The sequence below is a fragment of the Melampsora larici-populina genome (genome assembly GCF_000204055.1).
Source record: "Melampsora larici-populina 98AG31 unplaced genomic scaffold MELLAscaffold_53, whole genome shotgun sequence".
In the NCBI taxonomy this organism is placed as follows: Eukaryota; Fungi; Basidiomycota; class Pucciniomycetes; order Pucciniales; family Melampsoraceae; genus Melampsora; species Melampsora laricis-populina.
In genome coordinates this window covers 114,802-139,837 of record NW_006768817.1, presented here as the reverse complement: position 1 = coordinate 139,837, position 25,036 = coordinate 114,802, and the positions used below count along the sequence as shown (strand labels likewise).

Below are 25,036 nucleotides of genomic sequence, written 5' to 3'. Positions count from 1 at the left end.
TAGAGGTGTCCGCAGAACTTATGAGCTTCTCGTAGCTGATGATTCCAGTCTATACGGCTGATGAGCTAAAAAGGTATAGGAAGTCCACCGAATTTAGGCTGGTACCAAATCAGTGCGCTACATCGACCCTGATCAGAAGGAAGCATTGGACAAATACACATTCGATCCCTGAATTGTGAAGCAGATGTCCTGATCAGTCATCTGAAACCTCAAGGCAGCGTGGATGCAACAGATATGTGCCAGAAAAATAGTACCTTTGCGCCCAGGAACCGGCGCCCCCTGTTTCGTGGCTGAAAAATCTATTTGCTCCTCCACCCACGTCGTTCAAATCCCATATTGTTCATCTCACTGATCATCTGATCTTTGGTGGACAGCCAATACTTCATACTTCATCCTCTTCATAATCGCTTCAAAGTCCTCACTTCTTCATCACATTCAAAGCTACATCTCAACCTTCCTCTGCTTCATCACAACTCAATTACTCACTCTTTCATACATTTACTGCTTGAGCTGGAACTCCTTAAAACCTCCTTGCATGCTTCGGACCCTAGATCATCGCGACGCAGAACTCAGAAGCTAGCAAGGAGTATAATAACGGTTCTCCTTTTCATTTGTATTTTTATGATTAGGGATGGATGTCAAGTACAAGAAGAAGTCGGCAAGCACCATCAGATCTCGTCTTAACCGTTCCAAGAGAAATAAGATTGACCGACCCGACCGCCACTTACCAAATGCTCGAGCTGCAAAGCTGGCTGAGCTCACCCAGAAGTACGGTTTACCTCCAGAATCTAAATTTCTATTCCTCAAGAAAGGGCGTGTGTTTGGGAAGCCTCGCCTCAGTCTAGAATATGGAACTGTGGTCTGTCTCGATGCCGATACCTGCGACCTTCTACTTGTTGTACGATTTGTCGAAAGGAACAACGCAAGCGATGCTGTTTTTGACTCGTACAATCATTCGATCAGCACTATCTACCAGCATGCCAAAGCACGGAACGAAGTGAAAACCAACGGAGCTACTTATCGGGGAAGGAGAAGCTCTCGCAAGTTCGGTCGGATGTATGCCGCTGGCTTTCGGCCAGGATATGATCCTGAGGTCAAAGGAGGTGAGTTCCGGCTGAAAATTTGTTCAAATAACATACAAGTCTTGCTTACCAAACTTCAATGTTCAACAGGTCACTATACGTGGAATCAAGCAACATCTGCTGACCTGCGCAAGATGGAGGCTGATTTGAAAAGACAAGGCAATCTTCCCGAAATCGAATCATTCATGGCAGAAAGATTTAGCGGCCTATCACTCCACGCATTTGAGTCCAATGCGTCAATTGCTGCTCGAACCAATGCGCCTTCTTGGGCAAGCGAGTCTTTTTATGTCTCTCCCAACGCAAAGGTCTTTGGCTCCAACATTGTTGTTACTTGTGATCAGTTTGTTAATAAAAAGCATAAGGATAAAGACTGTTCAAAATACGTGTTCGGCTTGTTTGGCTTGGTCGATCGAGCATCTGGACGTCTATACCAGCGAGGCAAAACAGCACCAAGGGGGACGATCATGGGGGGTCGATTTGTCCTCAATGACTATAATGTAGACGTTAATCTAGAAGCATCAGATGGAGTTATCGAGATGATATGGAACTCGCAAGTCCACCATCAAACAACGGCGTCGAAGACTTTCAACGCCGATGCGATGCAAGTCGCGCCAGAAGATGCTGAGATCACTCGTTTTGGATGTGCTTGTCAGATCTCTCAGGCACTGGTGAATCGATTGGATAATGTTAAGGCCTTGCGATCAGAGATGTCGGAAGAAGACTGGGTCACTCACCAATCTTCTGTATTAACTGGCTATAAAGAACAGGCCCATAAAAAAATGAAAGCGCTCGCTCTCAAGTTGGGTATCTGGCAAGACGATTTCTAGATTCGAGCTCTTTATATCTATCCTGTTTTGTTCGCTACTAATTTCAATCAATCTCAACTTGATGGCCTGTTTTATCAATTGTGTGACTTCGTACTAGCCTTGTGCGACCTACATTAAGCTAGTTCTCTCTGCAAGATTATCTTTGAGATTTGTTCATGATTGTATCTCAAGATTCCCCCTGTTCTTCTGATCGTGCTACTCCTCACTCATTCTCGTCGTGGCGATCGATCATTTTGTTGTTTACCATCCATTTCTGAACCTGCATATGCGAGTCTTTGTTGATGGTTTTGTTTTGTAAAAAGAAATTGCTGTCAAGATAATTCGAATTTGTTGAAGTCCTACAAGACCAATATCTCAAAACCATCGATTTGGACAATCTCTCTATTTACAAGCAGTACTAGTTCAACCACGTTTATTTTAGTATTTTAATAGTAACTTATCCAAAGCGGCGCCACACATTTTGATCGCAGAAGAACCTCGAATTCCAAAGACATCAAAATAAACACAATATAAAATCAAGTTAAAACAAGGGAAGCAAAGATCCACCGAGACGAAAAGACACAATAAGACCTATCGCAAGACATGCGCAGAAAAACATCCTTATCAGAGGAGCTACCACCGGAGCTGCAGTGGATTGTGATGTAGAGCTCGCTCCAACTACCGATTGTGCTGTTTCATCATGTGCAGTCAAAGTTCTAAATTATCAATTGTCGATTTTGGTGGAAACGTCAGTAGCTATACAATCTGATTTCTCCAGGGTGGGAGAGTTTAACTTACTCAGTCATGTTATCGACCTCTTGACTGAGATGATTGATGTGAGTGACTAAAGCTGACTGAATAGACGACAATGAACGCGCATTTTGTAATACATCAGATGCCGTTTCACGGAGCAGTTCATTTAGTTGTTCTTGCTTTACGGTAAGCTGGTGAAGTTGATCCTCTATTCTTTCTAACCGGATGTTTGCTTCTTGCCATAATAAGAGTGTCGCCATTTGTGATATCATCCTTCTTGAGAATCCGGTTTCTCCTGTTGGTTCCAAGAGTTTGACAAGGATTACATTGACAGATGTCAGCAAATTTTAACTTGATCAGAGTGCTTTGAAAGACACGTACAGTTTTATCTTATCTATCTAATTTCTTTATTGAAGATGCGTGAGTTTTCAGAAGACAATTATGCGAATTCCTCGAATGATGGAAAAAGTTAAGAGTAGCGAACGCACGCTCGAGTTTATATATGCTTGATATTCCTATTTGCTGCGCCAAATGTGTTTGCTCTGCCAAAAAGAGCGCAGCAGTGACCTGCGCATTTGGTCAAAGGGATGATTGATGGGTGAAAGGGAAGACTGAATTTGTGATCCGCACTGGTTAATGAAAGGTAAGTCTGGATGGGTGATTCGTTTACGCGCAATGAGCTGCTTGATATCCCCTTTCATGGACATCAGATCTAAATGTGAAAGACTTTACCTCCTGATCTGTAGGGTTGTGCCACATCTGCCTATGTGATTATGCCTCAGATCAACGGAAACTAGAATTGAATAGATGTACACTAACCAACGGCACTCTTCTGGTTCGAAAACGCCGCTTAGTAGCGTTCGACAGGGAAAAAAAACATCATGCTGAAATTTTGCAACGTTCCCTTTTGCCTCAATCCGAGTAGAATGCACTGCGGTTCAAAACCGATGTAGTTGGGATGTAACTAGGCTTTCAATTTTTCACTTCTTGGCTTTTCGGTTTGATTTTATTTGTTTTCAATTTCTATTCATCTTTGCAAAAAGGTCAACATCCTTGACTACAATCAGACTTTGTTTTTGTTTTGATTATTTTCCATTTTCAGTATATTCCAGTTGTAATTTTCCAAATCAGAATTTTTTTGTAATCTATTTGTTTCTAATTGTATATATGTCGATACTATTGGTATCTCTGCAACTCTTTTTAATCTCAAGATTATTCCAATCTTGCGCTTCAGCATCTGTGGCGAGAGTGCCCACCTCTCCTCGACTAAAGAGTAAAGCGTGTATTCAGAGTGAAGATCTCAATAGCTCGGGAATGATGGAAACTATTTACAGTTAAGGATTCAGCGGTAAAGAGAGAATATATACAGACGAGGTTTGAAAAGTTTGAAGTAGCTTCAAGAGACATATAAAACAATACATTCAGGAAAAGACTTCAGTTCAATAGTTTGAGGGTCCCAGGGGAAATATATACATTGGATGGGTCCAGAGAGAAAGACAGAGTATTGAAGATCAGATCACAAAATTTGGACAGCTTTGAACGTGTTCATCACAATCTTGCACCAATCTTACTTCATCAAACATTCTGAAGAAGATCTGTGCAGTTTCCTTGTATAACTGACCATCGCATATGTTACTTTTGAGCAAAAGTTCGAGCGGGGGAAGTCCACTGGCCAAGATAGCTCGCGTGGTGGAGAGTCTGCATTGGCAGCCTGAGGTGGATGCCATTGCTACAGCTTTGTCTGTGATTCGGGTCAGATGATACAGATCGTTGGGAGGTTATTGACAGATGTATGAAAAATTACTGAATCACTCAATCACAGAGAACTAACCTTGTTTTTCTATGATTTCACCGTTTATACTACCAGCTACAGATGCAGATTCTTTGATGTGTGGCGGTGGTGATCGAGATTGAAGTATCTTTGCAACATTCGGAGGAGGCGAGGAATTATACGGATTCCTATTGGTGCTGGCTTCAAAATGAGGCTTCTCTAGATAGCGTGATTGAAGGTGATTGGAGGCTCCAGAGACAGACTTTTGAAAGCTATGTGACGATGATTGAGTCTGATTTCCATTCTTGCGGGCTCCCAAATCTGAGTATCTCGAGTCGCGCGTTGGTTGAAGTGGTTGAAGTGGTTGAAGTCGATTGGCGTATCGAGACGGTTGATATTGTAAGCTATGAATCGGTGATGGAGAGCTAAATTGAGAATTTTGGAAGCTACGAGTTACTGATGGAGATCTGGGTCTTTTATTGCTGGATTGAATTTCATACTCCCCTAGATGGCGTGATTGAAGGCGATCGGCAGCTGCAGAAACAGGTTTTTGAAAGCTATGCGCCGATGATTGAATCTGATCTCCTTCCTTGCGGGCCCGAAAAGCCGCGGATTCCAAGCCGCGCCTTGGTTCAAGTGATTGAAGTCGACTGACATATCCAGAACGCCGATATTGTAAGTTACGAACGGGTGATGGAGTTCTCGATTGGCGTCTTTTCTCTCCAGCTCCGTGAACAGAGCTCTGTAGCCCCGAGCCGCGCCTAGGTTGCAATGATTGACGTCGATCAACGTAAACAGAAGGCTGATATTGTACGCTACGGGTGGGTGAGGGAGATCTAGATTGGCGTCTTTTTTTTCCAGCTCCGCCAACAGAGCTCTGTAGCCCCGAGCCACGCCTAGGTTGTAATGATTGAGGTCGATCAACGTAAACAGAAGGCTGATATTGTACGCTACGGGTGGGTGAGGGAGATCTAGATTGGCGTCTTTTCTGTCCAGCAGAGCTCTGTAGCGCGTGTGATCGTTGACGTAGACTACCATCTGGAGAAGTGGAAATCTGTAAGCTACGGAAAACCTCAGTTTCCGACCCTTGCCTTGGATGTAGTGATTGAAGTCGATCAACATATGCAGAAGGCTGGTATTGTACGCTACGGGTGGGTGAGGGAGATCTAGATAGACGTCTTCTCTCGGCTCCATCAACAGAGCCCTGTAGCCCGTGTGATTGTCGAAGTAAATTGACATCTTGAGAAGTAGAATCATTTAGGCTACGAGTTGGTGATAAAGATCTGAATTCAGGGCTTTTCTCGCTAGCTTCAAAAGTAGAGTTTGGTGGTGGTGATTGAGATCTCTCGTTCGCAGCTATGAGTGGTGAAAGTTGGATTAATTCATTAAGCTACTGTAATCACAAAGATGAGATAAAGCTAAGGGAAAGGACCCGACCTGATGCTAAGGGCCCATCTTCAAGCTTGATGTGAGTGGCAAACATCTTATCGGCAAACTCTGGAAAACTTCCCGGCATGTCGACCAAAGCTGGTCGGTGAGGATGGCCGAGGCCGCAGCGACTCCTCTTTTCGTAGTCAATTATTTCCATCAGATCTATACAAAGAAAGCCAGGTGGCAAATTTATCAAATCAGTGATGAACTTATAAAAATGACACGGAAATTAAATCCTACACACCCTCATTGGCATTTGGAAGCGCATCTTTGTCATTGGCTGATGCCTCAGGGTAGCGCGTGCAATTCTTGGTATCTGGATTAGTCGCTTTTGGCAGGGTACAAAATGGGTAGCCAGGATATGGTTAGCACTCAAGCAGACTAGTAAATTGCTCCAAAAACGTCCTGACTTTTGGTTTCGTGGTTCATCTCTGGAGATGGTCGAATGTCCTCTTGAAGGACAACTTTCAACGTGTTTTCTTGAAGCAGAAAAAAGGTACTCAGAAAGACATCAGGTTTAGATATCACATTGAGGTTTTGTTTACCTGTTGCGTCCTGGTATTCAGAGCTTGACCCACTAGAAGAATGAGCGCTCAACATTGTCAAGATTTTCTGGTTTGTTGTAGAGAGAGAAGACAAGGAGTCACGAATTTTACGAAAGCAGGAGCGAGAATTGATGATCGGGTGAAGGACTTGGGTTAGCTGTAAATGATGGAATCTTGTTCTTTTGACATGAACGACAGCACGAGTCACACTTGTTGGAGAGCAGCACAAGTCGAAAGATGAAAGGAACTCACGATGCTCGAGCATTTGGATTGTTTGACCAAACATGTCTTCTTCGACACGTGACCACAGTGATTGTCCTTTCAAGAACCGCACACCCACGGCAAATTTCTACCCTATCTATTTTTTGAATGGGAAGTGAATCACAGACCTTGGAAGGACGTACATACACACAACAAATCTCGAGAGGACTACCCTTTCGACGATCCTGGGGGCACCACATACCATGTAGTCTGTTCCAGACTTTTTGGATAGTGACTGAAGACTTCAGAACACCTGGGATCACTCTCAATGACTAAGGATCACAGCAGTTTATCGTAACGCTACTCAAGCGATAAACAGATATCTCTTTGTGTTCATATGAACATAACCATTTCAAAAGAATATGGCCATAAGGAATCAAGTCCTTCCAACTCGCCTTTATGTATAAAAATAAGAAATGGATCTATGTACACACATTCCATAAGGTATTAAAACAATATCAGAAAGCTACGTGAACTAGGAGCTGGTCATTGAGTTGTAATATCAGCTAAAAACAGATTAAGATGTGTTGGAGGACTTTCAATTGAAATACTACTAGCCACATATGATCTTCATTGTTCGACTTCAAAAGTCATTGATTATACAAAGGGCTACTTTTCCAGCATCGTGGAAACACTTGGATCTGAACATATTCACTTACCTTACCACTGTGCAGAAATTTTTATATTTACAACTCCGCCTTCTTGCCAATCATTTTTCTATTGTTTTTGGTCTAAATCCTCACAAAGAGGGATACAATATTAATTTGTAGTTGATTTTTCTTATCAGTGATATCAAAATCTGATTCCAACTTTTTTTTCTGTTGTTTTGTCATTTTTACAGCCCTTCTAGTACCTCTATGATCTTGTTGTTTAATTCTTTTGCCATCTCTTCAGTTCCTAATCTAATCATATAAGATTGCGGTTTAGAACCTTCGAATCCTACAAATGAGATTGCCGTTTCAGTAAATATAGGTTTTAATTCTTTATGTATATTAAAGTTCTACACATTTCAATCATCAAAGATCAGCAAAAAAACCCTTTGAAAGAGAAGTAGAAGAAGGCAAAGAAGAATTGGGAGACATACCACAATAATCTTAGTATTAGTCTGACTACGAGCCAGTATACGGGTCTTCGAAGTTTCACGATGTTTATTAATTTTAATGGTGGACATTGCAAAACCTACCCATTGCTTCTTCATACTGCCATCCTCTTGACGCTTATTGATGAAACCATAGACTCGACCTGAGGTCTCTAACAAAGTATCTTCTGCTTCTTCATTCGTATCAGTTGCTGGATCAGCGAAAGAACTACCTTCAGTTGATCCTACATGTTCTGTTGTCACTCCATCGAATGCTTTTGAAGCTGGTAAGGAGTCATTGGATGCCACGGATACAGCAGCAACGGGCTTGGGTGATTCGTCTTTTGTGGTCAATACTGGCGGACTGACTGTTGCTCCAAATGATAAGCCAACCGGATTATAACCAGTTGATTTGGGTGGAGTGAGTTGTGAGAGCTTAACAGAACCAAACCCTCCGAAACCGACAGGATTGCTACCCGGGCTTCCCGACATACCACACCCGAATTCAAAGGATGGTTTCGCAGGTGTGGCACTTCCAGTTAGAGGATTGGGAGGCGTGGAGCCAAAGAGAAAGGTCTGGCTAGTCGAGGGATTTGACACGGTAGATTTGCCACCAAATGCGGAAAATGAAGTGCTGGAAGTGGGGAACACCGAGGTTGTAGAAAAAGATGTTGTTGTGGTAACAGTGGAATCACTCTTGGGGGTAGTTAGAGATCCAACATCGCCTTGGGGTTTGAAGCTGAAAAGTGAACTGGACGGAACCGCAGAGGTTGTTGCAAAAGAGGGGGTAAATGTTTGTTTAGGTTCAGTCGCGACTTCTTTGTTGACAGATGATTGCGGTTTAGATATGTCTTGTTCTATTTCGTAGCGAAGACGGGAGGGGCGAGCTGGTGCAGCCGTCGAAAATGCACCTGGTCTTGAGGCCGCCTTATGACTCGCAGTAGCTCCAGTGCCAGCTTCATTCTTTTTCAGACCAGCTTTAGAAAGGCGAAAGGCCAAGGAAGAAAACTCAAGTCAGTTGCTGGATGAGTTGATATGATCAAACTGAAAATTTAATACGTACATTCACGTGCTGGGGCTACATTGTTTTGTTTTTGAGGTGGAGACGTATCAGTAAACGGACTTGAAACGGAGCAGACCGAGCTTGACGAATCCTTATCACTGGGTTCATTTGTGATCTTCGTATTCTTGGTGCTATTTGTTTCAGCTGGACTGCCACCCTGGGCTTCGAAGTCTTTGACAATGATATCTCTTTGCTTGTTGTAAGCAATTATAAGTCGTTTGAGAGCCTGATCGAGATTCTCAAATGCATCAGCGTTGTTTACTCGCTCTAGGGCAGCGACTGCCGATAAATTAAGACCGCGCAATGCGGTGTAGTAGGTGGTGAGCGCCTGAGTTGATGGCTTGGCGCTTGAAGTTAAGATCTGAGTATCGGGCTTTGATCCGAAGATGGAGGTGTGGGAATTATTGAATAAGCTGCTTGGAGTGGTTCCGGTGCTTGAAGACTCGGTAGTGAAATTATTACAAACATGTGTTGCTCCAAATAAGGACGTAGACGAGGTCGAAGAACTACCAAACAAGCTGGTGGTAGTAGTAGTAGGAGTATTGCCGAATAGACTTGGAGCCTTGTTAGCTGGAGTAATGCTATCGAAACTGAATGGACTCGAAGACGTGGGGAGGTTCAAGGTTGCGAATGGATTACGAGTGGCGCTAGAACCGAAGGCTGAAGCTGAAGGCGCAGGAGAGATCGTGGGCTTTGTTTGGGATAAGATATTCCATTAGCAATGAGTCTGCGCTATTTTGAACAATGCTCTTGAAGAACTCACTGTAGAAGCAGCAGCCTTGGATTTGGGAAGAGGCTTGATCCTGTTGTTGGGACATCAGGAATCAGTCGTAGCTCGTGAATTTAACTAAAACAAGGATGCATTTTGACTTACTGACGTCTCTTGATGACCTGAGGGGCCGCTACAGTCATGGGGCCCTCCTCAAGCTAAAATATAGGTAACAAATACAAATCAGAAGGGTGAAGGGGTTTGAGTCATATTGAAAGCTGACCACTTCACCATCCTCTCGTTCTTGCCAATTTCTTATGTTCGTAGTAAGACCATCAGAAATTCATACTTGATATCACCGCGTCTATGTGAATAAGAGGGAGTGCTTACCTATCAGTCAGCTCTTTCTCAGCAGCGCGTTTGACCATCGGATCTGAATGGAATGGTAAGTTTGTAAAGTTTGAATAGAAACACTAGAATCAGGATACAATGAAAGGTAAGTTCTATCCGGGTAGCTCAAACGTTTTTCATGCTGACTAAAGTCTTACGTAATAATTTAGGTGTCAGTGACCAAACAGCTCACTGTTCTTCTTGTAATGTCCTCACATCATTCTATGTCTCTTGGACTGTATTTTCGTAAGATCACCGCAGCGAGTCAGGCTGATCTATTGAGATGCGCTGGATTGGGTGAAGAGAAAGTGAATAGATTACTTCAAATGATAAAAGGATTAATGTGAGAACACGCCTGGGGGTTCTGTGCGATCAGTTGGTTCTCTTCATCAGAATTATTTGCCATTCTAAAGCAAATTCAAACTCCTACCTTCTGTAGGGTTATTTGAGAGAGAACATCAGGGAAACTGACTAAAAGCGATAAAGTATAATAAGTAATAAGATCAGAAAAAACTAAACCACTTGAAGGTTTACTCACCACCTAGTTGGTCGTAGTATTTGGTTTCAGCAAGAGAGTCTTATTGTTAAAGAAGCAGGTGACGGGGAAATCTCACGTGTAGGATCCTTCATTAAATACAACAAGATGCATATCCATACCATGCTGAAGCAAATGAGACGTATAATAATTATTAGTGATGGATATCCGAACCTCAAGAACCGTCAGTACCGCCTTGCGGCCGAAGATATTGAACAATTTGTCAACACGTACAAGTATCTCAACCAAGCGGAGGTTAATGAAATCCTCAATATTCAAGATGATGCCAACGAGGCCCTCAACAATGCTACTTCTTACCTCCGAGGGTCTCACGAGTCAATTGAGAGCATACAGCTTCTGCTACGGAACCCAAACCTTTCACCAGCCGATCGCCAACACCTTGACGAGCGTTTAAGATGTACAAATGCTTTGTTGGTCTCCCATCAGAAGATGTTTGACGGGGCTATTCTTGATGTCGGATTTGTTCAAGCATTGGGCAAATATCATAAGTAAGTTTTGATATATCTCTATCGAGAGATATATAGTCACTTTAATTAATTCTGTTGATAAATTGATCAGGGAAATCCTTGCCAAACATACCGCTCGTGTTTCGAATTAGTTTCTTTGAAGATCTATATATATACATCAAATTCTGTGATTATTTGAAGGCTGCATCAAGATATCCAATGTAGATCCCACTTGTGTTGTACTGATGTTGATCCGACTTTACTTCTTTTTGATTGATCCGCTGTTGTCAAACTGGAGTATGAGAAGAAATGCAGTACCGAGTGACTCAAGTCTTGTGCGCCAGTTTATATATGATAGATGTACGATGAAGACTCTTGGAAACTTCTGTGTACAGTCATGATGAGACACTGACAGATATATCAATTCCTGCTTTTCACATTTCTGATTTCTTAGTATTCAAAGACCACCATTCACGGTTTTTGGTTTGGTCTTGATCACTTGTTTCTCGGAGTATGTTCAATGTTGGAGTTCAACATTTCATGAAATGTTGAACTCCAATGCAGCTTATGCCTCTGATCATCAAATATTCACGCTTTGGAGTTCAACATTTCAGGAAATGCTGAACTTGCTACGTATTTTAATGGTTTACAATCATCCTCTGTCTCTTCCGAGCTTTGGTGGCTTGGTCTGTCTTATTTCATTTTTTCTTCTCATCTGTCGTTCTTTCACATTGTCTTTGATTGCTCCTTGTTTTTTGTCGTTTGAATGTGTTCAACAGTTCGACATTTCATCAAATGTTGAACTCCAATCCAGCTTGTGCATGCGATCAACAAAGTTCAATATTTTGATACTCTCAGAGTATCATATTGTCTACCGTCATCACGAAAACCTGCCGGTTTATCCAGAGCTGAGGATCCTCAGGCGGTTTCTCTGTTTAGGTACGCTGTTTTCAAAACTCACCCTCGTTTTCTACCTTCACTCTGACCTCTGGAGATTTATCGTTGTCTCACTTTTCAATCTATATCCACATCAAATCCTTATTTCTGGCTCTTTTCTCATCTCATCTTCATAATGACTCCCAGCGACAACAACCAAAATACCTTTTCAAAGAAGCAGGACAATGCTTGTGTTGAAGCCCCGATGGATGCCTCAATCAGAAACAATTTACGAAAGTTTATGAGCGGTAAGTCTTCCTTGAAGGCGGCTCTGAAGGCGTGTCTTCATCAGATTGTACTCATAGTCTGGAACCTCTTGCGTCGCCAGGTAGTTCCGATTCGCAGCTATTCGTCCCAAAGGATTGGCCTTCAGCTACCTCCCAAGCCTACCCCAACTCCGAGCGACCAATCCGGAATGTTCCAGAAAACGAATACTCTGTAAAACTAGTGCGACAATTCAATCTGGTCAACATAATGATACACAACGCACCTATGTCGGCTCCCCTTATGAGAGCGTGGCAGGCAGTGGCCTGCGCAATTGCAAAAGATGGCAACGGTACGTCCACATTTCCTCTTGCCTCACCTTGAACTGAAAGTCCTGATAACAACTCTGATCCTTTCCAGACCTAGCTATGAAGACATTCACAAACGAGCCGGGTGCATTCACTTGGGTTGAAATTTCAGATGACGACTCAGCTTCTGCGGACGAGGAGATGGAATTGAAGCCCTCCACTCATCGCGCCATATCCCCAACGCCCACCTCGAGGAGTGCTTCTCCGCGTGATGATACACCCACGACGACTCAGAAGAATCAAGGTCTCCCACAACTTACCAAGAACACCAAGCCCGTCAAGCGATACTCACACCGCTTCGCTATGATGAACAAGAAGTCAACTGAAGACACAGTAGCCTCAGCAAACCTAGCGACCATCAAGAAATCAAACAAACCCTCACTCAATAAACGTACGATATCCCAGATGACTGAAGCTGAAGCCAACACCCAGGATTCATCAAAAAAAAGCCGACCCTCTTCGCCGGCTACCTCCATCTTCCGCGACGATTCTCCTACACCACCTGCCCCTGTCTGGGGCAAACATCCAGAAGTCGACAAACTGATCTCTTCCATCACAGTTCTGGCTACTTACCCATCGACATTACCAGTAGCTACATGGAACAATCGTCTCTTTGTGGGTCTCCTCCATAGACCGGCCTTCGATCTATTCCGTCACGACCCAGCCGATCAAGCCTTTTATGCAAGAAGGTGCCTAGACAATGCCATACCTGACGACAAGATTGAGGAACTCCTCGAGCTTGGTGCATGTGGGCTCGACTACATCCTCGAATACATCCAGACCTTCCGTGATCAAGAAGTCTGGACTGTTCAATGTGACAGATCACTCATTCCCAAGCTCCGCCGTATTGAGGATCATCTTACTGCTTCAATCAGGTTGCCTTGGATCATCCCACAACCCAGCCCTTCTGAAATGTCGACCCCTTCCCCATCATCACCCGCTCCGGCTAGGACCAATCCATCTTCTGATTTACCGGCTGTTTCACTTATCTCAGACTCAAGTCCTTCAGATGTCGCATCACCAAAAGAAATCAACAATGCACTTGCTGAGATCGGTACGGAAGACACAGCCAACACCGCGGGTTCATCCGAAAAAAGCCAACCCACCTCCATCTTACGCGATGATCCTCCTCTGCCACCACTTCCTGAGATCAGTACGGAAGACGCAGTCAACACTGCGGGTTCATCCGAAACAAGCCGACCCACCTCCATCCTACGCGATGATTCTCCTCCGCCACCTGCCCCTGTCTATGGCAAAGATCCTGAAGTTGAGAATCTGATCTCTACCATCACAATCTTGGCTACTTACCAATCAGCAATTCCAATCGCAACGTGGAACCATCCACTCACTATAGCTTTCCTCGAGCGACCGGCCTTGGATACATCCCCTGACGACCCAGAAGACCAAACTTACAATTTGAAAAAGTTCCTTGAAAAAGTCTTACCTGACGACAAGATCGAGGAACTCCTTGAGCTTGGTGAATATGGGCTCGACTCGATCCTTGAATACATCAAGCACTTCCGTGATCAAGCTATCTGGACTGTCAGTGGTGACAGGTTACTCATTCCGACACTCCATCGTATCCAGGAATACCTAATCGCTTCAATCACGTTGCCCTGGCTACAACCACTAGCCAGCGCTTCTAAATCGCCGGACTGTTCCCAATCACCACCCGCTCCGACTGCGACCAACACGTCTTCTGATTTACCGGCTGCTTCGCTTTCATCAGCCTCAAGTACTCCACACCTCGCGTTACCAAAAGGAATCCAAACTGTACTTGATAAAATCACTCATCTCGAGTCTCTGGAATCTTCGATCCGCGTGGGTCAACCCAATGACGAGTTTGCTGAATTTTTTGGTCGGCCTTACCTTCTACCCCCACTCGACCTTATTGAAGACGAGGGCCTCTGGCAGGAGCTTGATGGCCAGTTGACCAACGTGATAGGAAGCCAAGTGATCGAAGATAAGCTTCGTAAAGGCGAGTTTGGCGCCAGTGGACTTCTTCCGAAATGGATCCAGAGCGCTCGAGCTCACACGGCATACTGGTCCGACTCACTGGATGGTCTAATCATCATGAGAGCCGAGCAGATCTGCTCAACTTTTGAAAAGTTTTTAATCAATCCAGGTAACAATGCCCCCGCTGCTCTCAACAAGACCTCCAACTGTCAAATGGTCACTCCGGATTCGACAATGACCCCACTACCTGCATCTTCCACCACCCAAAAATCTCCTGCTCGACCATCAACATCTCGTCCGTCCGTCTTTCCGGAATTGAACAGGTCTGTCCTGCAAACAAATGACAATCCGACTTCAACCTCTCTAGATAATCCTACACCACCGCGAATCAGAAAGATAATCGTCCGCGGGCCACGGTGTCCAACGCCCCCTGTATTCCCATTGAACTCTGACATAGTACAGACCACCTTACAGACCCCCGAGAATGACCAAACCGGCAGCATTATCCCATCGCAGTTGACTCAGATTACAACCACATCATCTTCCAACAATCTCCCTCATCAAAAGGACGGCCTCTGGATTGATCCTGACAACCTCAAGATTGACATCCAATGCTCCTCGATCCGATCCAAAAAAGAAACAACAGAAGACTGTGTCCTACTTTATGAAGCATGTTCACGCATGTTACGTGCTCGTATTTCTGCTAGCATGACGACGTATGACCCCCTCGAGAGAACTCGAGGAAATGAAATTCTATATTTCAGCAAGGACTTTAAGCTAAGTCAATGGGTAGCTCGAGACCAAAGTAAGTTTCCTCTTGATGAACCTGAAATTCATTTTACCACTCGCTTATCCTACATCAACTATGCTTTGCTACCTCCCAGCGAAAGATTTCTTCATTGCAGGATGCGAATCACCATGGGGCAAAGACCGTGTATTCAACTGGAACTACATCGACCTTCAATCCGAGAAATCTCCAAGCAGCGATGAACTAGAGAAGAGACTTTGCGACTCATTCAGACTCATGCGAAACCCGACCAAACATCGCCTCGAGATGGCTGGTAAATTTGTATTAGCGGCAATCAGTTTAGTGGGCTCAGAAGCCGGACCCCTCCCCCCCCTTCACGATTTCACTGAGTGCAATCTACCTTTCCTCGAGGTCAAGGATTCTTTTCAATGTGCCGTGCACTATCAAAACCTTCAATCCAAGGCTCAACATAAGGCATCGCGCAATCAAACTATCGAGATGACCTGTATCGAACAGCTTACCAAATTAGTGGACTCGGTTTACGGTTGTATTGAAGCGCTTGCAGTCATCCGAGCCCACCACCATCACCAAACACAAACTCAGAAATTTCGTAACTCACAGAGCGACATTGATGCAAGCTTCCATAAAGTGGCTTCAACGGTGGCACTCAGATCCCAAGCCTTAACACCCCTGGTTGCTTTCCTTTCACTTGGTTTCAAGGGGCTCCTCACTTACCGCCGCGACACCGGGAGATCAAATAAAACCGAACTCATTCAACTTTGCCTTGTCACCGGTCGAATGTGCAATGTTGAATTTTCTGACGAGCCTGTTTGGAAACGCGCAAGTGATTACGTTTTGAAATGCATATCAAAGGCTCTCTTCCCCAAAGACAATGGAGAAGGAGTCCCTTCGGAGTGGGAACATGTGACTTGCAGGAAATATGATCTTGCCCTGGCTATGTACTTAGATGTATCCGAGCGCTGTCGCGATTCGCCTGTGTCTGACCCAAAATTCCCACTCTACAAACTGCCCGTGTATGACGATTTGACGCCCGAGGAGTCAGAAACTTGTTATTAGTTGATGATCATGACTTCACTGTGTTGTAATTTTTCCTTCAAATACGTTGTTTGTAAACGCTGATAAGACAATGATCCAGGGAAAATTACATACCCCATATCAAGGCAGCCTAGCCCCCGTGTCTCATGTGCCCTACCTCTGTATGAAAAGCCTCACCGTGCTCTTGGTCATAATACATTTGTGATGGCATAATTAAGCACTTTTCTGGCGTTGACCATTGAACTGAGTTCAACATTTCATGAAATGTTGAACTGATGATCAATGTTGAACTCACATTTCATGTGTGGCTTCCTTATCTCGTATGCTCACATTTTGATTGCTCGTCGATTGTTGTGCTTTGAAATTGTAGTACATTGTGATCTGAATCACAATCTTTTCTCGTCTTTTTGACTTGGACCTTTTGAATTATAATTAGGAGTTCAACATTTCACGAAATGTTGAACTTACTATTTAATATTTCAACTAAAAGTTGAGCTCATCAATACACGAGATCTGAGGGTTGGTGCACATGATCCACTTGAATCTTTGATACAACCCTCCAATTTGAAGACAACAGTGACCAGCCATTCCCGAGGCCGGGTGTAATCAGTTCCAATCAGATACAACTCATAATTTAATTAGAAGTTGACCAAGCTCACAACCAGATCAGGTGAAAAAATGAAAAAGGTACGGCAGGATGTTGCTGGTCAATCCCTTCAGGATGTGTTCAAGAGTTATGTATGAAAATGATATCAAAACCGACCGTGACGCTTAGTTTGAACATAAGTAGATATCACCTTACTAAGTCACTTTGTTGACAAACCAACGAGCTACTCCTTTTTTAGGACTTTGAGGAGGATTCCAGTTTTTAGTGATGGGTGCAGGGAGTAGTACATCTCCACGAGGAGCAAACTATCAGGAATACCAGCTGATGGGTTGAAAGCATCTTTCGAACACTCGGTAAGCATCCTAAAAAGAAGGGAAACAATCAGTATGGTCGGGAAGAAGTATTCGTAGCGAAGATGTATACACTGATATAGTGATACCTCAACATTAAGACAATGTCTTGGTCAACGTCGATCCCAAGCTTCAAAGTGTCCTCGGGTGAATGAAGTGTGGACTTTAATTCTATCTTACAAATATTTGTACATACATATATGTAATTTTGTACCTGTATATGATCAAAGTTGCCGACAAGCTGGAGTCACTGACCAGGACCACACAACAGAGTCAAATCACAGAAATCACCCCTTTCAAGAGTTCATGATAGATTTCTTCGTGATTAAACTGTTACTAGCACCAAGTCCTCCTCATCTCCATGGTGCCTATGGCCAAAATGTCGACTGATTGCACCAGCACAAATACCTCCGGAACTCCTGACTCAGAAGGTGCACAGGCTTACATGCAGGACCTCGACTCTATAGATCAAATTGTACGAACATGGTTACAACATCCCATGTCGATATCTCTATACTCATGTCTGACAGCTGTTCTGAGCGAAGTTGCAATTGAGATCAAAGGTGAGTTTGTGACAGTTCATGACTCACACAACGCGTACATGAACACGCACAATTCCTCTCTAACACTATATTGGTGTATTTTTGGCCTTCATTTTGTCTGTAAGAAATCAAGCGTAGATTGGTCGACCAGCAGGGTCCTAGTGCTCTGGCTTCAAAGAAAACTTTTACGGCCAGTAAAAACAAGACTTTGCGACGGTCTCTCCGCTTTCCCAACAATGGTCTCGCATCTAGTTCGAATACTCGCACTCTCTCTCGGTCGCGCGTATCAACTCTCAAGGCTTCATGCATAGCTAAGAGGAAAAAGTCGCAGAATCAATCAAGAGGAACAAAGAACTTGAAGTCTAGCAAATTTTCCGACAGACCGGAACCTACTACTCCTCCAGCGGTCAAAAACAACATACAACACACTTTCGCGGATCCCGACGTAGAAGATAGTGCCTTGCCTGTACTTTTGGATGCGGACTCAGTTGATGGCGCGGCTTTGACTGCTTTTGAAAATTCATTGAGCCAAGATCTTTGCTTTGATCTTCCTTCTGATGGAGTGTGTGATGATCCTCCTAGCATTGTACGTTTTGCTCCTCATCTTACATAAGATCCTCTGATGGAACTTAGCCATTCGACACTGCTTCATCTACTTTTTTTGCTATCTAGCAACAAGTTTCAAGCCACTTGGATCGGATGAAAACTGCCTCTCGACCTTTTTATCACGAATTTGAGGCTACTGCTACTAACCGAACTCTAGCTGAAGTCGATCTTGAACGCATTAACATAGCATTTTTAATCATTTTTGACATTAATTCTAATCATTTTGCATAGCCGAAAAATACTACATCTGTGCAGTGTCACCAACACCGAGAAAGACTGCTACACCCATCGCCAATCACAGCAAACTCCGAAACTGGGCTCGTTCTGGTTATGTCGCATTGATCTCTACAAATCTCGGTCTGTACAAACGCAGGCAATCATTCCGGCAGAAGTCAAGAAGATACACAGCGCCGCACTTGCTTTATTACAGGCTCTTGTCCGCGGCTCACCAGTAAGTTTTGATCCAGAAGAGGTGTTGCCTCAGGCTGTGACGTTCGACAGCCGACAAGATCATGGGATTAGGATGTGGTGTCAGAGAACTGATAGTATGTAGATTTTGTGCAAGACCTGACTGCTTTCTGAGCTGACCTGCAACATAATCTATGTTCAAATTCAGATCGAAGACTATTTTATGCAAGTGAGCAGACATCTTGGTACAAGCCAGATATCTTCGACTTCGACATAATTGACCAAAATGAGTCGCCTAAAGATATACCAATCCACGAACGCTATCTCTGGGATACATTCAGAATGTTTCATAACCCTACCCCAACATTTGTTGAACGGGGAATGCATTACGTGATGGCTGCTGTGGTATTGGTTGGAATGGACTGCAATAATCGACTTATCTTGGAACAGAGTCCAAGTACAATCTCGAATCCTCCCCTTGCACAAACCTCACTCAACGCAATCTCCTGCTGGCATCATTACAAAAGATTAGCTTACATACGAGAGAAGACTATACAAGACAACCAATCAAATTTGTCTAGTGGTTGCATCAAAGACTTGGACCGACTCATTGCGTCGATATACTCTCTTGTAGTGGCGTTTGCGAGTATATGGGCTTCTGTCACCTTGGACGCCGACATCGAGGCCTGCAACAATCTCATAAGTACAGCCATTTCTCAGGACATGGTCAGCAGATTGACAGTTCAAAAAGGAGAACTCTTGAAGGCGCGAAACGAAGTCGATATTGAGCATTCTAATCTTCAACCACTTGTCAGTTTTCTCTGCTCAGGTGTAACGGGCCTGATGATATACCCGAAGGACAAAAACGTTTTTTCTACTCTCCGGGCAGTGAATTTTTTGCTTGTAACTAGTGAACTCATGAAGCTCAATCATTCATTTTCTGACCCAGTTTGGAGAAGAACACAGTCATACATAGTTCAGTTTCTGAAGGATCTTGTTCTATCTGCGGGACAATGGGAGCCGCGTGAATTAAATCGCTATCACTTGGCCAAAGCTCTCTTCCTCGACTTTGCTGGATTCTGGCTTGCACAAAACATAAGCAAGATTCCAATACCAAAGTCACGAAACTACAAGATCACTGATAAAGAGTATCTCTAGTACTATCTCTGGTGATCAGCTTACTTCAAGTGTATCAGGCGTATAACCAGTACGGCATTCTACTACTTTCTTCTTTTAATTATGTCTCTTAGTGTGTTCAAATCTAGAATTACTGTTAGTTGTACAATCAACCTGGATCGCGTCGGACCAGCTGCTGCCGGTTTCGACGACCTTCTTTTCGCCTACTGTTCCTTTGAGCCACTACACATTCGACTCGTAGCTTGTTCAACGCTAAAATGAACATCCATCTAAAGGATCACGTTCTGGCCATTCCCTCCGCGCTGGTGGTGCTACAGCCCTATATCAAGCCGGATTGATTAAGGATTCGATCAAAACTATTCGTTGTTGGTCTTCATCCGCTTTTGAAACTTATATCCGAGAACATCCCTTCCTTGCCATGCCAGCTGTGACATCACTCGACGACCGCATGGGCACTCATAACGGTGCCTCCTGTCTTCAAATAAATAATTTCATTATATTCAAGATTGGAATATAACATATCATACATAACATCATTGGCTTTTAAGTCTTCTTGATTTTTTTGCTCAGATGCTCGCGTTGTTGTAGACTTGATCAAATTGTTTTTTATTTCTCGGAGTGATCATCATGTTTCCGTCACTCTCGTCTTCCGCTTCCTGCAATCAAGCGTAGCGCGATTTTTTCATGAGAAACTCAGTAATGATAACTGTTCTTGCATATACATCGACAACAATTTCGGATTCTGTGTATCCGTTTGGATCCGAGATAGGGTACGTAAAGATAAAATCAAAACTTGTGTCCTTGACAAGAGAAGCCTTACATTGAAGTGGTACTCTTGATGTAAGAGTAATAAAGAAGCCTTACATTGAAGTGGTACTCTTGATGTAAGAGTAATAAACGCCAGCTGTTTTGGTACTTTCTTGTTCCCTTGACCGGGAGACGATTCTACAAAGGGTCGTACTGAATATTCACCCAAGCTGTGTCTGCTCTCCGCCTCAGCCGACCTGTTCGCATGAGCATTCTGATCAAATGATCATCGATCAGCGGTTCTATTTCATCGCTGGGTTCACTTGAACCGTTTCTCATGTTGAGCTTTGTGCAGGTTTCAGCTGAGTTTGATCGTTTCCCCTGAGGAAACAAGGGAGTCTACGGTGAAAGTACACTACAAGACCTAAGCACATATGAGTAACCCAGTTCAGCGCTCACAGGAGACATCTCACAATGGTGGCGAACGATCTGTGATGACATAAAACCTCTGATTGAGCTGGACTTTGGTGTAGGCTACCAACACTCCCATTCCAAAAAGAATCAGACATTAAAAGAATCTTCTCCCTTCCGCACTGCCCGCTCAACTTCGCAATATAACACAAACATGCCATTTTCATTCAAACCGACGAGAGTACCTGGTTCTTTGGGTTCAATAGCCCTTTCTCCTTCAGATACACAGCAGCCCCGTGGAAAAAAAAGAAAATTCAAGGATTTTGGAGCAGTCGATGACGTAATGCAAGAAGCAAAAATCAATGTTGTGAATCACAAATCACGTAAGTAGTCTCTACTCTGCCAATCATGAAGTCTATGTTGCGTCTCAACTCATCCGTCCAACCGCAGATCAAACACGCTCAAAAACACGTCAAATTCCTAGAACTATCCCTTCTGAGGTCATTTCAGCTCGGGAGCTTCATTGGATGTCAAATACTTTACAAAACTTTCAAAGACGTTTCAAGGCCTTGTCTCAATTGAGTGAGAAACTATTAAGTTCAGAAACCCTCAAACCTGGAGAAATCCATTCGATAATCTCTAGGCTCGCTCGGGGCCAATTCCAGTCAGGTGAAATTGTGTCTGGGGCCAAAATGGAATACGACTTACCGGCACGGAGTGAAACAGCATTGAGATATGGATCCATCGCAAAGCAAATCAATCTGTATTTCAAGGTATCGACGCCCAAGGAAAAGGTAATCCGTTTCCATATCTCTTCAGAGTGCTTGAGCTCACAAATATACCCTCAAACGCAATTGATCTGACACGTATCCTGTTTGTACTCAAAGGTGGAAGACCGAGAGGGATTCATCAAACTATTCACCATGTTTATGGAAAACTACGTAGCTTTCAAGGGTTGCATTGAGATTTTATTAACCTCCGCAGAAAATATATCTCCCCAAGCCAAGAGTGTGCAGGGAGCGGTCGACACCTTCTCTCATTCGCATCTAGATACCAGCAAAAACGGTTCTCAGACTGAAAATCCATCCACTATATCAGATACGGTCGCTTTCTTCGACGTGATGGATACTTCTTCGAGCAAGAATGAGCATACCGAAGACCAAGATCACCAAGCGCATTCGAGTGACTCGTCGGAAAGTGATTCCGAGATGATTTGGAAGATGCTGGTCCCCAAATTAAAATGATACTTTTGTACTGCTCGTCTGTGTACTTTGTGTCTCAATCTTGCTGTGTTTCTCTTTTCAATCCTGCTGTGATCGTATAAAAGCCAATTTCATTGTGGATTCATTTTACGGAATTCCCCTGAATAATCACATCTAAATAACAAGTTGACAATATCACAATGTGAGATAGGTGACCGTGGAGATGATGTTTATTTGGAGAGATTTAATCTTTAACAAAAGCTTGATCACAAGTCGCAAACGAGCATTCAGTTTTTGTACTGGGTACAAATGGCAGTCTGCGTGTGTTAATCATACAAAGCATGTTAAGGCATGTTACGAGCGGCGGAGTGGCTGAAAGTTTCACAGCCCTTTGATAATTCAAGAGACATATGTAGTCATGTGACCACTAGTCATAAACTCAACAGGTGCACATCGACATCGACAGTCTAAATCTCGTAGCAGGATTCCATCCTTGATATCTACAGCCATGGCACCAAAACTTCGTCCTTGTCTTTGCATCGAACTTGGATGTTCCACTCAAACATTTCAGCTTGGCGGAGTTCTTCACCAAGGAGTTAATAGGAGTAAAAAAAACGCCGAAGCTCATGCACGCAAAGTAGAAGCAATACGCCAAGAGAATCTTCATCATCCCGATCGTCGCCCGTCGCCAAATGCCAATGGACACGGTGATTCATCCCGGGGACTCACTCAGACACAACCCTTGGTATGTTGACGGGTTGATTTTGTGATGTCAAATCTCAGAGTCAAAAGCTTATCTTGGCGTCTCCCCTATCAGACTCGTCGTAGAAGATCCTTGAGTACAGGCGATCTCCCGAATCGATCACGCCACATGCCATCATCACGATCAAGACAGAATCAACCTGCAATCGATGTATTCCCGATGGCTGAACCGACCCCAAGTAGTCCCAATGAGTCCAGCCAGCAATCACGATGGGTGGACACTTCTGCTTATCGTATCAGGGAGGTCTATCTTCGGCAGCCATCTTGTTTAATAGCCATGCTTATGGCGGCGCACAGCAACATTGTTTCGAAAACTAGCCACCATGAATGTCGAACAATGCTTCACTTCTCCAAGTTTCAGATCGAACAAGCACTTCTCGAAGCAAAATACGTTGGGGAACCATTTTGGGACCAGATACCTACCAGCCTACCTACAGTATTTGACCGACTCAATTTGAACACTGAGATCAATTCAGAGCTGTGCTGTCCTAGGTGTTTTGCTTTACATGGCGCACCAAAACCTGAAAACGAGGCCGATTATAAGCTTAACTGTGATAATCCCCTATTTCTCAAAGATTCGACTAGAAAAAGACAGAAACCAGTCGATATCGTCCGTACTGCATGTGACGCCAGCCTTTACGACGCTGTTCGCAAACCTCATCGGGTTTTCTACCATCATTCCTTGAAGGTATGGCTGGCAAAGATGATGATGCTGCCTCAATTTGAGTACAATCTAGATGCCTCTCTACGATATACCAGCAAAGACCCTTCTACGATGTCAGACGTATGGGACGGTGAGATGTGGAAAACATTTGAATATTCTGGAAGTCCCTATACTCTCAGAACTGGCCATCTAGTCTTTGGATTTTACTGTGACTGGTTCAATCCGTATGGCGGTGGATCTCGACGTCAAATTTCGACTGGCAACCTACTTCTTGTGTGTCTTAGTCTTCCTCCCAGCATCCGATACAAGCGCGAATACCTCTTCCTTTATGGTACAATTCCTGGTCCTCGTGAACCAAAGTTGGATCAAATGAACTACTTGTTGAAACCTTTGGTGACAGAGCTCCAAGACTTTTGGAGAGGCATTCACTTCACATCAACTTCACAGTATCCAGACGGCCGACTTATACGAGTTGCTTTGTGGCCCCTCATCGCCGATTTGGTCGCGATGAGGAAAATGTCGGGATTTGCATCGCATTCTGCAACACACTTTTGTGTACATTGCGATTTGTTAAGAAAGGACATGGACGAGATTGATTATAGCAAATGGCCAAAGCGGTGCGAGGATCCCAATCATGCCCAATCCTGGATTGATGCGTCTAATCTGCAAGATCAAGAGAAAGTCTTTAACACGTATGGTGTGAGATTCAGCGTTTTTTCCGAGCTACCTTACTGGCAACCCAACAATTTCGTTAGCATAGACATCATGCACTGTCTTCTACTCGGTATCATGAAAGATCATGCAATTTCAGTATTACGAATTGAAGATGCAGGAAGTATTTTGAAGTCGATGGAACAATACAATGCGGAAAGGGGAATTTATGGAGATTTTACTGTAAGTCTTTCTAGTCTTGAAGAAACATGCTTAAAATGTGAAGATGTTCGGTATGATGAACACTCAATCAATATCTGCAGTTTGATTTTACAGGACCCCCTACCCAGCCTCGATCATCTCACACCTCTGAAGACAATCTTAACGCTTCTGCCAAAGAAGACAATCCGACGACCAGCACTCATTCATTTGACTTAGCTTCCATGGAAGAGCATGCATCAGAGCCTGCTGCTAATATCCATCGGTATAACACAAGACAAAAGGCTTCTCAAGAGACCGATTCCAGCCATTCTGACGCCCGATCTGATACCAACAACTCTACTCGAGGTATGGTTAAATTTTCAAAGCTCTCCGATTACCATACCAGTGACATGGACTGACTTATACCTTCATTGTTTGAGATGCACCCACCCGATATCCGAGTCGAAAAAGAAATAGTCTCGCTACTGAACCTATCAGTTCAAGTCAGAGTAGGAAGAAGTCCAGGACTGAAGAAGAAAGCACCCGCGAAGACCAAAGTGGCTCTAGCGCCGAAAGTAAACGTGATTCT

General features: G+C 43.8%; 5 protein-coding genes across 5 annotated transcripts; 3 read left to right on the top strand and 2 right to left on the bottom strand.

Moving 5' to 3' along the window:
* Positions 1 to 631: 631 nt before the first annotated feature.
* On the top strand, positions 632 to 1,909 carry MELLADRAFT_92839 (uncharacterized protein; the record flags this gene model as incomplete). The annotated part of the gene is made up of 2 exons (XM_007415781.1): positions 632 to 1,103; positions 1,173 to 1,909. 2 exons carry the CDS (start codon positions 632 to 634, stop codon positions 1,907 to 1,909), a joined length of 1,209 nt encoding a protein of 402 aa, XP_007415843.1.
* A 2,243-nt stretch (positions 1,910 to 4,152) lies between these two features.
* MELLADRAFT_67385 (uncharacterized protein) lies at positions 4,153 to 6,674 on the bottom strand (the record flags this gene model as incomplete). Its single annotated transcript, XM_007415672.1, has 5 exons — positions 4,153 to 4,382; positions 4,473 to 5,768; positions 5,850 to 6,005; positions 6,088 to 6,171; positions 6,389 to 6,674. 5 exons carry the CDS (start codon positions 6,672 to 6,674, stop codon positions 4,153 to 4,155), a joined length of 2,052 nt encoding a protein of 683 aa, XP_007415734.1.
* An 810-nt stretch (positions 6,675 to 7,484) lies between these two features.
* Positions 7,485 to 9,927, bottom strand: MELLADRAFT_92837 (uncharacterized protein; the record flags this gene model as incomplete). Its single annotated transcript, XM_007415671.1, has 7 exons — positions 7,485 to 7,649; positions 7,734 to 8,704; positions 8,791 to 9,481; positions 9,554 to 9,593; positions 9,665 to 9,717; positions 9,783 to 9,813; positions 9,890 to 9,927. The coding sequence occupies 7 exons, from the start codon at positions 9,925 to 9,927 to the stop codon at positions 7,485 to 7,487; spliced, it is 1,989 nt and encodes a 662-aa protein (XP_007415733.1).
* Positions 9,928 to 17,495: 7,568 nt separating this feature from the next.
* MELLADRAFT_67382 (uncharacterized protein) lies at positions 17,496 to 19,830 on the top strand (the record flags this gene model as incomplete). Its single annotated transcript, XM_007415782.1, has 4 exons — positions 17,496 to 17,679; positions 17,784 to 18,244; positions 18,638 to 18,809; positions 18,881 to 19,830. 4 exons carry the CDS (start codon positions 17,496 to 17,498, stop codon positions 19,828 to 19,830), a joined length of 1,767 nt encoding a protein of 588 aa, XP_007415844.1.
* Positions 19,831 to 21,181: 1,351 nt separating this feature from the next.
* MELLADRAFT_67381 (uncharacterized protein) lies at positions 21,182 to 22,211 on the top strand (the record flags this gene model as incomplete). The annotated part of the gene is made up of 3 exons (XM_007415783.1): positions 21,182 to 21,350; positions 21,382 to 21,761; positions 21,855 to 22,211. The coding sequence occupies 3 exons, from the start codon at positions 21,182 to 21,184 to the stop codon at positions 22,209 to 22,211; spliced, it is 906 nt and encodes a 301-aa protein (XP_007415845.1).
* Between the last annotated feature and the right edge of the window lie 2,825 nt (positions 22,212 to 25,036).